The following is a 12,418-nucleotide window of genomic DNA, read 5'->3' as shown; positions in this document are numbered from 1 at the left end:
TGTACCCGGCAACCAATTCGAAACGAGCATACCTGCCCATTGGATGTTACGGACCAATAGTCTCTACCACGTTAGTTCGGTGGACCAGATATGTCATTGGGCAAAAAGACCCGGTTCGGGCGAAGCCATGGAGTCGTTCCTCTGCTCGCACACTCCCTCCTTTCTCCACCTCAACTCTCCAACACACGAGCGTTCGAATGAGTAGCCACCAAGCGCAGACGACGACGAACAACGGGCGCTCCATCAAGAAGGAGCCCCAACCTCTCCCATCATGTGATTGTTGAGGTATCACGCAGTTGATGGAAAGATAAGAGAGCTCAGAAGAGCCTCTTTGATTTATTATCTAACGTGTACGTGTCACATATATGGTAACTACCTAATAAAGATATAACGGAATACCAGAGTCATGTGCAAGTGTAGTTGACACTACACAACAGTGATGACCTCGACACCAGTAGCCAGGCGCTCCTGAAGACAGTGGTGGATCGTGCCAAGGATGAGTTCGTCGAGAAGGGCAGCGAGTGGCTGCGCAAATCCTCGTTCCTCACCGCGCTCCTCCTTCTCGGCTTTCTTGGGCTCCTCTACGCCATCGTGTTCCACCACCATCTGATCCAAATTCACATCCACCCGGCCGGCTGGCGCGAGGGGGAGAAGGCCAAGGCCAAGTTGGTGCTGGACGACAGCTGCGACAGGGCCAAGTCGGTCCTGGCCAAGGACCAGGCCTTTCTGGTCAACATAGCGCCCTTTGTGGGCGATGCGTGCCAGGTCTACAACCAAGCGAAGGCGTACGGGTGGGTGGCCAAGGTCGCGACCCACTCGCCACCCCAACCTTCGGCGGACCAGGAGGACAAGAGGAAGAACGGTCACCAGGAAGGCGACCTCGAGCAGGTCAAAGACGCGCTGAGCACCCTCTGCAAGCTGATGCTCAAGGAGGTCAGCAAGAAGCAGGTCGGTGCGGAAGACTCGACCTCGACGCTCTGGGACGACACCTTCAAGAAGTTGCAGTCCACAGCCGTTCTTGCAGCCTGAACGAAATGCCATTTTGTAAAAGAAAAAGACACATTTCTTTTTTCTCTTCAATCGATCGAGCTTTGCCCATGGCCACTCGCGACAGGAGGGATTGGTATGGCAGTGACAATAGTTGTGACACTGCATTTGCCATTTATTTATTTGCTCATTGACAATGGATTAAGCCTCGATTTATTTATTTATTTAAAAAACAAAATGGGCCACAGGGTCGATGCACGCTCTGCCCCAAATAAATCGGTAAATCAGCAGTGGGGACTGCACAGAGAGGCATCTGTTGAGGTGCGCAGCTCATCAACGGCCAACACGCATGACTTCGTGCCACTGGCCAGCGCGCTCGCCCCTCACAATGTACGCCGCACTCTCCGCCGCCACCAACTGGTGTGCTTCTACGTTGTACGCGGCTGACTCGGGGGGGGGGGAATGCAGGAGATGAACTACGCCGCGTGGGCGGTGTCGGGCGTGAAAGACGGCAACAGCACGGCCACGGTGTCGGTCGTCGACCTGCAGAGCTTCAACGTGCGCGCCCGTGTCCCCCCCCCGATCACGTTCCCTTCTGTTGTGCGCACTCACTCGCACACGCACGACCGCACACACGGCACACGGCACACTGCACAGGTGATACGCACGTTGGCGTTCGAGGGTCCTCTCTGGGACATCGCCTGGCGCGACACCTTCCTGATCTGCGCCTCTTCACAAGTACAAGCATGCCGCTCGAGACCTGAGGCTGCTGCGAAACTCACCTGTGTGTGTGTTTGTGTTCTTCGCCCACGCAGGGCAAGATCACCATGACCATTCTGGGCACCGAGAACGCATTGCCCCCGCAGGAGCTCACTTGCCCGAGCGTCAACGTAACGATCCATTTCTTTTGTCACGCACACACACACACGGCACACGGCACACGGCACACGACCACGGCACACGACACAACGCGGGTCCATTCATTACACGCGTGTTTATAAACACGACAGGATGAGGAGTTGGACCTGGTGGAGCTGGCGGAGGGCCGAGTGTGGGTGGGCGATGAGGCGACGCGGGTCCGACGCGTCGCGCTGCACCCGCGGCTGGCCACCACCTCCACCCTCCTCAGCGCGCAGTGCTCCGCGGTGCAGATCTGGGACATCGCCAACTCGGACGCGCCCCTCCTCGCCAAGCGGGTCTCGTGCCCCGCCATTTATAACATATTATTATTATTATTATTGTTCATTTGTTATTTGTTAGTATTTGTTATTAATTTCTGAATATTATTTATTATTGTATTGAATCACTGACGTGGGCCAGTAGGTGTCCAAAGATTTGGTGCTCTGCGCCGAGTGGGATCCGCACAACGACAAGATCTTTGGCGTGGCCGGTCAACGGTAGCCGCACGACACGACACACAACGCGACACACGGCACACGCAACACACACACACACACACACACACACACACACACAATGCCTGCTGAGAAGAGCTGAGCTGAATTGTGTGCCTTGTAGGGGTACCATGAAGCTGCTCGACGCACGAGATGGGTCCTCAGAATACTCGTGCGTGTGGGTCAAGAGGCAGGCCCATGCAGCGCCCATCCGCGCGATGAAATGGAACCCCTGCGTGCCCCACTGGATCGCCACCGGAGGTAACGCACACGACACGACACGACACACATGACACACGCACCACCGCACGTGCGGACACGACACGACACACGCACCACCGCACACGCACACACAGTACACGGCACGTGCTGACGCGAGAGTGGTTAGGTGAGGAGGGGCTGGTCAAGTTGTGGGACTTGCGGTACGGGGCGAGGCCCGTGTGCACGATCCACGGCCACACGGGGCCGGTCAATTCGGTTGACTGGAACGCGGCGCACCCGGACCTGCTGGTCTCGGGCGGGTCCGATCGGAGCCTCCGCGTGACCTCGCTCACCGCCGACAACCTGGCCGTCATCGGCTCCATGTCCTGCGGCACCCTCACAGACCAAATAACACAAGGTCAGTAGAGTCAACACACACGGCACACGGCACGACACACGACACACACGGCGCACGACACGCACGGCACACACAGGACAAGGACTGATGGAGAGGTGTGCAGTGGGCTGTTCGGGATTCAGTCGAGACCGGTGTGTGGCGGCCACGGCCAACGGCGTGATCCACACGGCCCGCTTTGGCCCGGGCTTCTTCGAACCCCTCACCCAACAGCTCTCCCGGTACGCGCTCAAATGACACACGACACGACACGCAACACGACACGACACGACACGCAACACGTCGCACAACATGACGCGAGGGCGAATGCTGCAGGTTTCCTGTGGAGGAGAGGACCAGCGACGAACGCAAGCTGGAGAGGCTCGTCTACGACCGCGAACTGGAGGCGGCGCTCAAGCTCGGCGTACAGCTCGTGGACAAGCACCACATGCTCAAGAAGTACGAAATGGCACACGACGCGACACACACGACGCACGACACAACACGACGCACGACACGACGCACGACACTCACGCGATTCCATTTTTTAGGTCCGAAGAGGACCTGCACGAGGTGATCCGCTTGTGTTCGCCGGTCTCGCCCTCGAGTTCCTCACAGTGGAGCGACACCCACACGCCCCCGCCATCCACCGCCTTCCAGGTATCCGCGCTCCCCTCAATCTTTTTTTTACACCCAATTCGTCCAAACCAACCCATCCTTGTGCGTGCGTGTGCGGTGGTGCGTGTGTCGTGTGCGGTGGTGCGTGTGCGTGTGCGGTTGTGCGTGTGCGGTGGTGCGTGAGTAGAAAGAGGCGTTGAAGCACGCGCGGAGGATACCGTACAACTACCCGCTGCCCAAGGAGTTCCCGGCCGGCATGCAGCGACGACTGAATCTGCTGCGACTCGGCATGCGCGTGTCCAAACTGGCCCGCAAGAAACAACACGCCAAGCTCATCGCCCTGCAAGAGTACCATTGCCACCGCACGCACACGACACGACACGACACTGACCTGTCCACGCCGACAGCACCATGTTGGAGGAGATGGACGCCAACTTCGACCTGTTCGATACGAGCGTGCTGCAGAACGTGGTCAACGTCATCTTCAGCAAGAACTTCGACCAAGGTCCACCACCACCATCGCTCACCCGGACTCAGTTGTCGTCGTCGTGTTCGTTTTCGTTGTTCACCGGTTTTCGTGCGTCGTGTGCGTACAGGGATCAACCTGGCGCTGGAGTTGGCCAAGCGATTCAACCGGGCCGACCGTTGGACGGACTTCATTCCCATCGCGGCCAGCGTCTTGTCGCCCAGCATCTTTGAGGCAATTGCCCCCCCCCCATCTCCTCCTCTCCCGATCATTGCGGCGAAGCAACACTGACACCCGAACCGCACACACCGCACACACCGCACACCGCACGCGCCGCACACGCCGCACACCGCACGCATGGCTGCGCTCTAAAGACGGCGGCCGACTCTCCCGCGCACGACGAAGCGATGAGCCTGCTCGCGCAGAGCCTCACCAAAGACACGGTCGGCGACCAGTTCGAGCTTCTCCGGTAAAAACAAAACACAAAATTGACCAACCGGGCGTGAGAGAGTTAACAACTGACCACCAATGATGGCGCAGGAGCTTCTTAAGGAAGCAGTACAGCGACAGGCCCCCGTCGGACGAGGAGATCCTGGGCCTGCTGGGCACCCACGTCGAGTCCTTCATCAGCCTCTCGGCCCACGTCAACCGGGCCTACCTCAACGCCCTCTTCCGCCAGGAGGTACACCATGTTGCGCCCCCCTCTTTTTAGCTCCGAACCTTAAAAGACACACTGTGCGCGCGTGCGGTCGTGCGTGTGCGTGTGCGACGCAGGCGTGGGACGCGTTCTATATTCTGGCGACGGAGCTGGCCCACAAGGCAAAGGGCTTCGAGTTCGAGACCTACGTGAACAACTTCATGCGGGACGTGGTGTTCCCGGCGTTCAGCAACTACCTCGACAGCTGCCAGGAGCCCAAGGCGAAGCTCCCCGCGAAGCGGGAGTGCATCAAGAAGATCGCGAGCTTCGACCTCAACATCACCCTCGGCGCGGACATCTCCTATCTCACGCAGCTTCTGCCCTCCGTTGTCAAGTGCGTTCTCAACACATGACACACGACGCACACGATGCACACGACGCACACACACGCACGACACAACACGACACACAACGCTGATGTGGGCAACAACAGGAACGTGTGGAAGAGCATCAGGAAGGACATCGAGAAGGCCAACCGAAAGGAGGCGGACAAGAAGAAAGCTGTCGCGTACGGGTCCCAAGCAAAAGAGACTCCGCCACCTCCATGCGTGCTTGTCTGACTTTGTGATGTGTTTGGGGGGGTTGAGCGACAGATTCGCCAAGAACATGCTGGCTGACTTGGAGGACATCATGGCGGGCAAGAGCTTCAAGACCGACGCCATCGAGTACGAAGTCAAGAAGGTCACCGACGGCCTCGTTGGCTTCATCTCTCAATAAGTTTCGCTCATATATAAATACGTTGTTGTTTGATTGTTGAGAATGGAAGTGAATGCACAACAGTAGTGTAAGAGAAGAAAGGGAAGAGTAAAGTGAAGAAGAAGAAGAAGCGCGCTGCTTAGTCGACCTCCTCCATCCTGGAGCCCTCATCAGCAGCGCTGGCTTCCTCGCTCTCGAGCGGCGGGAGGTCGTCGTCGCCCATGACGCGGTCGCTCTCGGTGTCCTCGATGCTGAGGCCCAGCTTGATCATGCGGTGGATGCGCTGGGCGAAGCCGCCCGGCTCCTCGAGCGAGAAGCCCGACGCGAGCAGGGCCGTGTCGAACAGGAGCCACACGAGGTCCTTCACGGTCTTGTCGTTCTTGTCGGCGTCGGCCTTCTTCCTGAGCTCGGTCACGATCGCGTGGTCGGGGTTGATCTCCAGCGTCTTCTTCGAGACCATGTAGGTCTGCATCGAGCTGTCGCGCAGGGCCTGGGCGCGCATGATCCGCTCCATGTTGGCCGACCACCCGAACTCGCCCGTCACCAGCACGCACGGCGAGTCCACCAGCCTGTTCGAGATCACCACCTACATCATCACCATCGCCATGTCATTAGTATCCAGTAGCACAATGTAAAAATGTAGAATGTAGAATGTAGAATATAAAAAACATGATGTACAATATGTTGAACGTTGAGAGTCGGAGTGTAGACGGTACCTTCTCGACCTTGTCGCCGAGGATGTCCTTGATGACCTTGCACAGGTTCTCGTTGGCCTTCTTGGTCTCCTCGGCCTTCTTCTTCTCCTCCTCGGTCTCGTCGAGCTTGAGGCCCTCCTTGGTGATGTTGACCAGCTTCTTGCCGTCGTACTCCTTGAGCTGCTGCACCATGTACTCGTCGATGGGATCCACCATGAACAGCACCTCGTAGCCCTTCCTCTTGAGGCCCTCCACGAACGGCGCGCTCTCGACCGCCTTCTTGGTCTCGCCCGTGATGAAGTAGATCTCCTTCTGGTTCTCCTTCATCCGCGTCACGTAGTCCTTGAACGACGTCATCTCCGCGCCCGACTTCGTCGAATGGAACCTCAGCAGCTCCGCCAGCTTCGTCCTGCGTGTGTCGTGTCGTGTCGTGTGAGTCACATGCATGCGTGTCGTGTCGTGTGCGGTGTGTGCGGCGTAGTGCGGTGAGTGCGTACCGGTTGGTCGAGTCCTCGTGGATGCCGTACTTGATGTTCTTGCCGAAGGCCTCGTAGAACTTGTCAAAGTCCTCCTTCTTCTCGGCGATCTCGTTGAAGAGCTCGATGCACTTCTTGACGAGGTTCTTCCGGATGACGCGCAGGATCTTGTTCTGCTGGAGCATCTCGCGCGAGATGTTGAGCGGCAGGTCCTCCGAGTCGACGATGCCGCGCACGAAGTTGAGCCACTCGGGCACGAGCTCCTCGCAGTCGTCGGTGATGAAGACTCGACGCACGTAGAGCTTGACGTTGGCCCGCTTCTTGCGGGTCTCGAACAGGTCGAACGGCGGGCGCTTGGGCACGAACACGATCGACTTGAACTCGAGCTGGCCCTCGACCGAGAAGTGCTTCACCGCGAGGTAGTCCTCCCAGTCGTTGGTCAGGTTCTTGTAGAACTGCTTGTAGTCGTCCTCGGACACCTCCTGCGGGTTGCGCGTCCAGATCGGCTTCGTCTTGTTGAGCAGCTCCCACTCGTGGTACGTCTCCTTGACCTTTTTCTTCTTCTTTTCCTTCTCCTTTTTCTCTTCTTCCTCCTCGGTCACCTCTTCGATCTTGGGCGCCTCCGCCGTAGTCTCCTCCTCGGCCTTCTTCTTCTCCTCTTCTTCTTCAGCTTCTTCCTCGACCTCCTTCTCCTTCGTCTTCTCGACCCAGAGCGAGATCGGGTACTGAATGAACTGGGAGTGCTTCTTGACGAGGTCCTTGAGCCGACGCTCCTCGAGGTACTCGAGCTGGTCCTCCTTGAGGTAGACCGTGATCTTGGTGCCGCGCTTCAGGGGCTCGCCCTCGGTGTCGCGCTTGATGGTGAAGGTGCCGCCGGCCGCCGACTCCCACACGTACTGCTCGTCGTCGTTGTGCTTGGTCGTCACCACCACCCGATCGCCGACCAGGTACGCCGAGTAGAAGCCCACGCCGAACTGACCAATCCTGATGTGTTGTGCATGTGAAGTTGCAATTGATGGTGAGTTAATGTTGCAAAAAAAGAGAGGAAAAATCAATAAAAATGATGGCGCTCGTACATGCTGACGTCAGCGCCGGCCTGGAGGGCCTCCATGAAGGCCTTGGTGCCCGACTTGGCGATGGTGCCCAGGTTGTTGACGAGGTCGGCCTTGGTCATGCCGATGCCCGAGTCGATGATGTGGATGCACTTGTTGGCCTTGTCGGGCACCAGGTGCACGTAGAGCTCCGGGTTGGTCTCGAGCGCGGGCTTGTCGGTGAGGCCGATGTAGCGGATCTTGTCGAGGGCGTCCGACGCGTTGGAGATGAGCTCGCGCAAGAAGATCTCCTTGTTTGAGTAGAAGGTGTTGATGATGAGGTTGAGCAGCTGGTTGATCTCAGCCTGGAAGGCAAACGTCTCCACGTCCTCTGCCATCGCGGTGCTGTGGTCTGGTCTCTGCGTCTCCTTGAAAAACTTGAGAGGGTTGTGTTGTGCTGTTCGCGGTTGTACTTGGTACAGTGATGAGGGAAGCGGCGCGAAGGGTGGGTGCCCTTTTATTTCCAGCCTGACCGAGTGTATGGTTGGTTGGGTGGGTGGGAAAAAGTGCGGAATTCATGAAAGGTGATTCAACCTGGAAAATCCGACAAAAAGAAGCGTGTTGGATAGCGAAATCCGTTCTTTGGGAGAATATTGAGTAGGATGACGAGTACCGCCCTCTTAACATTGTAATCTCCAGAATGTTTGGAATGAGAGTGTGTTCACCGCTCCGAGAGCCGGAGTTTAGCTCACCAGTTGACGAGAATCCTGTTCATCCAGCCTGTTAAAAAATGCCCCAGCTCTCACTGGGTGAAGTGCAAGGGCGGGAGAAAAGCAACTTGGAAATGTGAGTGATGAGTGAATGTTGATGTGTGAAGTGTAATCAAGCAGCTTGCTTGAACAAATGTGCAGGTAAGGAGAAGGAGGAGAAGAGGTCATGTCCTCAAGAGGATGAGAAATGTGCCCTGCCCAAGCCCAAGAGGCAAAAGGTACATGAGTCTGTTTTTTGAATCCACATGCAATTGAACCACATCCTGATCAGCTTGATGACTTCTTGGTATTCACCATGGTTCTTGGTGGTATCATTGACCACAGCCATGGCAAACACCTCTTTCTACACCCTCAGCCAAAAGATGCTAACCTTGTCATCTCCACACTCTTTCACCACATCTGAACTCACCTTTTGACTAACACCACCTCCAACACTCACCCTTCTATCCTCTACCTGCAGGCTGACAAGTTGTGCTGCTGAGAACAAGAATGTCTTAATGCTTGCCTTCCTCAGTCTCCTGGTCAGGTCTTCAGCCACAAGAGGGTTAACATGTCCACCATCTGGCATCCTCTGGCCAGTGACACCATCCCTGAACCCTTCTGCTATCTGCACCACATCCCCATCCCACACCCAATGTGTGAGGTTGTCTGCTCTGCTCCTGCTTTCCTCACTGCTCAATCATTGGACCACACCCCACTTCACATTGGCCTCTACAGCTTCCTCATCCAGAGCTTAGAGCTTCCCAATCCTTCTCCCCACCCCATCACATCACCCACCACTCCCTACCACATTCTCTATAAGGCAAATCCCACCTACTACCTCTCCTTCTGTGCTGCCCTTTACTCCAGCTTTGTCTGCCTCTCCTCTACCCCCATAGCAGAGGGCAACATCTCCTCTCTTGGCAACTGGCTCCTCACCTTCCACTCTAAATTCCTGGAGGAGTCAGATCTCAGCCATCACTTCCTTCCTACAAGGCCTAACTTCACATCCTGCCCTTGCCCCTCTCACACCCAAGACCAGCTCCTCCTCCTCTTCTGGTCCATGGAAAGTGTGGAAGTCCATTGGCTAATGTTTCCCTCCACTCTGTTCTGTTCCTTCTTTCAACAAAATACATTAGCCCTTTTTTTACACTTATGCCTTGAAATTCTTCATTGCCCCCACCTGCTTTTACCATGACCTACACCATTTTTCCCTGTTTTGCCACTCTCTGTACATATTGTGCCAAAACCACTCACACACCATGTTCACAAAAGTACTGCTTTTGCTGCACATACACAAAAATCACTTGTACAGATTTTACTTAACAAAAGGTGCCACTGGCACGTTTTTCTGGACACAGTGTTTTGATGTTACATGTTACACATAGTCCACAGCATCCATTGTACCAAGGGGGTGTTATAGTGTGCATGTGCTATCAATCTGATGCATGATAGATCACAAACATGAGGAACTTCAAGAGCCATCATAGCCAAATTATTGGCAAGAAGTACACATGGTTTCCTGAACTACTGTACAAGATTTGTTCACAGGTGCCATCAGAGTGTGCACATGCTGCCAATCTGACACACATCAGATCATCAACACAAGGATCTTTAGGGGATTTAATTGCCAAATTACTGCCAGGAAGCACTCAAGATTTCAAGTTGTTCTTTAACATCATTGGTCCAGGTTGGTGGTACAGTGCTCACTTAAGGAGGCTGCAATAATAAAGCAGCCAATCAAGAACTTGTGGTCATTTGAAATGAGAGGTCCAGTCATTTTGAAAAGTGATTTTGTTTGTGAGTTTAAGCTCATAAAAATGGTTTTGACAACACAAAAATGGTTTTAATTTAAGAATAGCAAGACAAAACTGGGAGCATCTTGAGAAATGGCAGATTAAAATACCATCATAAGTGCTCCTCTGAACACCCTCAAACTGCACCTTGCTTTTGCTTTCATACCCTCCATCAATTCCATAATCAGTGGCCAACATGCTGGCCTCACATCCAGTTCATGTACAACCTCACACCATATTCACTCAGTTGCACACATGCACTGAACTTCATTCTTCACATTTGTGCTGAATTGGAGCCCTATTCCTGAAGTTAAAATTCCACTCCATTCCACACTGCTAAAATCACTTTTAACTCCACAAATTCCAAGTTTTTATGAAATTATTTTCATCTCAAGTCCCTCAATATCACTTCTAAGCAGCAGTCTAGCATGTCAAAATCACACATGCAGATCCAAATCTTCAAAACTGTCCTGTAAATCAAAAATGTCCAATCTCACACGATTTTAGCACAACAAAAATTCCACAGTCATTTGTGACCTCTCATTTCAAATGACCACAAGTTCAAGGATATCCACATACATTCTTCAATAGGATTTAAAAAGCAGTGTGATGGCTCTGCTGTTTTTGTAGCCTCACACCTACTGCACACATCACCCTCAAGCCTACTCAGCAAAAGCCATGTCCACCACCCCTACTCCATCATCCACCCCTCTGGCATTGCCTCCCAGCCTGGCATTGACCTGGTGTGGCCTCTTCCATTCTCTTCAGTGGGTCATGCTGCCTCTGGTGACCACCTGAGAAGTGTTCATGCATGAGCTGCTTTGATCAAAAGGACAAAATTGAGGACAAGGAAGATGTGAGGAGCCTTGCCCAAGCCATGATCAAGGGACTGCTTGCCTTTGACACAGCAAAGAAGGTAGCCTCAATCCCCACACAGGAGTACCTAAACACACTCATCTTTGGTGAGCCCAGTATGCATGTGACATCAATCTCTACACATCTTTTGTGTCTCTGCTGATCAGCTTTGTGGATCTGGAAGCAGGCCTGGCCCAGGTGAAGACAGATCTGCTCACAGTAAAAATGGAGCTGCTGGAGGGCCAGCTCATGGTGGCAGTGGAGCTGATCAAGGTGAAAATGGTGCTTCTCAAGGTGAAGGAGACAAGGAAGGAGACAATGGTGAGGAGCCTGGATATGGCAACATGGGAGCTGGCTGAGGTGAACACAGTGCTCAAGGCAGCCACTGTTGGGGTGACAGAGGAGATGGCCACAGTGAGAGTGATGCTGAGGCTGTACCTAGTGTCTGATCTTGGGATGAGTGTGGGATTGCAAGGAGGCACAACAGTCACAGAGACACTGTGTGGCAGGAGCTTGCCACCAATGGGCCAGACAGCAACAGCTTCAAGATTGGTGTGGTCAATGGGTTGGCCATCAATATGGCCACACCACTTGGCCACAAGCCTGCACATGAGGGACCTGCTCCTGCAAAAAATTGCAACACTTGGGCATTTCCTGAGCCACTGAGCACCACTTCAGGTAAATTGCACATGCACACACACACACATGCACACACACATACACTGATGTTCCACATGCTGTGCCAACACAACAAACCCACAATCACAGGAGAAGGAGAGAGAGAGAGAAGAGGAGGCATGTGTAGATATGTCAGTAAATATGTAAAGGAATGGTATATAAGGTTACTTAGGTTTTGTAGATGTAGTTCAGTAGTGCACCTATGACCTTCTTGGTGTGTGAATGGTGTTTTACTTTGAAAACAACAGAAAAAATGGTGAGGCTGTTCATGCCAAAAGTAGGCGAAAACTGAACGGACAAGGGCGGAGGTAGTACGCACAGCGCGAAGGGGGGGAGCTCAAAATGGACCGCTGCCACCAGAGAGCTTCACCCAACCTTCCGCGACGACACAACCCCGACCTCACTACCAGACCCAGCACCCAAAAGATCAAATTTCCAACATTCTGCATTCGCTCTTTATCTTCTCGTTCAATTTCCTTTTTGTCTTGAGATTTTAGAAAATGGAACACACCCCCCATGACGCCGCCCAGCTCTCTTTCGTTCAAGGTGCCGAGAACTAGGTGGCCCACTCCATCTTGGTACGCTCCACCCATTTTTCCTTTTTTTTTTTTTTCTAAACCTAACGTCCCACGTGTTGTTGCAGATGCATTGCCCGGGCCAGGAGGCCTTTCATCGCGACGCTCCA

At 54.0% G+C, this 12,418-nt stretch overlaps 4 protein-coding genes and 1 pseudogene across 4 annotated transcripts; 4 read left to right on the top strand and 1 right to left on the bottom strand.

Annotated features, from left to right (window-relative positions):
* Positions 1–439: 439 nt before the first annotated feature.
* Positions 440–1,029, top strand: ACA1_205930 (annotated as a pseudogene).
* Positions 1,030–1,097: 68 nt separating this feature from the next.
* Positions 1,098–5,474, top strand: ACA1_205920 (WD domain, Gbeta repeat domain containing protein; the record flags this gene model as incomplete). Its single annotated transcript, XM_004367422.1, has 20 exons — positions 1,098–1,123; positions 1,236–1,377; positions 1,459–1,545; positions 1,645–1,725; positions 1,803–1,877; positions 1,998–2,183; positions 2,311–2,384; positions 2,506–2,642; positions 2,770–3,000; positions 3,104–3,218; positions 3,313–3,435; positions 3,528–3,636; positions 3,782–3,942; positions 4,002–4,099; positions 4,191–4,270; positions 4,435–4,529; positions 4,601–4,742; positions 4,835–5,091; positions 5,191–5,265; positions 5,351–5,474. The coding sequence occupies 20 exons, from the start codon at positions 1,098–1,100 to the stop codon at positions 5,472–5,474; spliced, it is 2,418 nt and encodes an 805-aa protein (XP_004367479.1).
* A 118-nt stretch (positions 5,475–5,592) lies between these two features.
* ACA1_205910 (heat shock protein 90 alpha, putative) lies at positions 5,593–8,053 on the bottom strand (the record flags this gene model as incomplete). The annotated part of the gene is made up of 4 exons (XM_004367421.1): positions 5,593–6,039; positions 6,170–6,557; positions 6,646–7,608; positions 7,701–8,053. The coding sequence occupies 4 exons, from the start codon at positions 8,051–8,053 to the stop codon at positions 5,593–5,595; spliced, it is 2,151 nt and encodes a 716-aa protein (XP_004367478.1).
* A 922-nt stretch (positions 8,054–8,975) lies between these two features.
* Positions 8,976–9,602, top strand: ACA1_205900 (uncharacterized protein; the record flags this gene model as incomplete). The annotated part of the gene is made up of 2 exons (XM_004367420.1): positions 8,976–9,061; positions 9,143–9,602. The coding sequence occupies 2 exons, from the start codon at positions 8,976–8,978 to the stop codon at positions 9,600–9,602; spliced, it is 546 nt and encodes a 181-aa protein (XP_004367477.1).
* A 1,678-nt stretch (positions 9,603–11,280) lies between these two features.
* On the top strand, positions 11,281–11,515 carry ACA1_205890 (uncharacterized protein; the record flags this gene model as incomplete). Its single annotated transcript, XM_004367419.1, has 2 exons — positions 11,281–11,469; positions 11,498–11,515. 2 exons carry the CDS (start codon positions 11,281–11,283, stop codon positions 11,513–11,515), a joined length of 207 nt encoding a protein of 68 aa, XP_004367476.1.
* Between the last annotated feature and the right edge of the window lie 903 nt (positions 11,516–12,418).

The sequence above is a fragment of the Acanthamoeba castellanii genome, assembly GCF_000313135.1.
Source record: "Acanthamoeba castellanii str. Neff unplaced genomic scaffold scf7180000084755, whole genome shotgun sequence".
Lineage (NCBI taxonomy): Eukaryota > Discosea > Longamoebia > Acanthamoebidae > Acanthamoeba > Acanthamoeba castellanii.
Note: the sequence above shows the minus strand (reverse complement) of the source record. Positions and strands in the feature narration are given on the sequence as shown.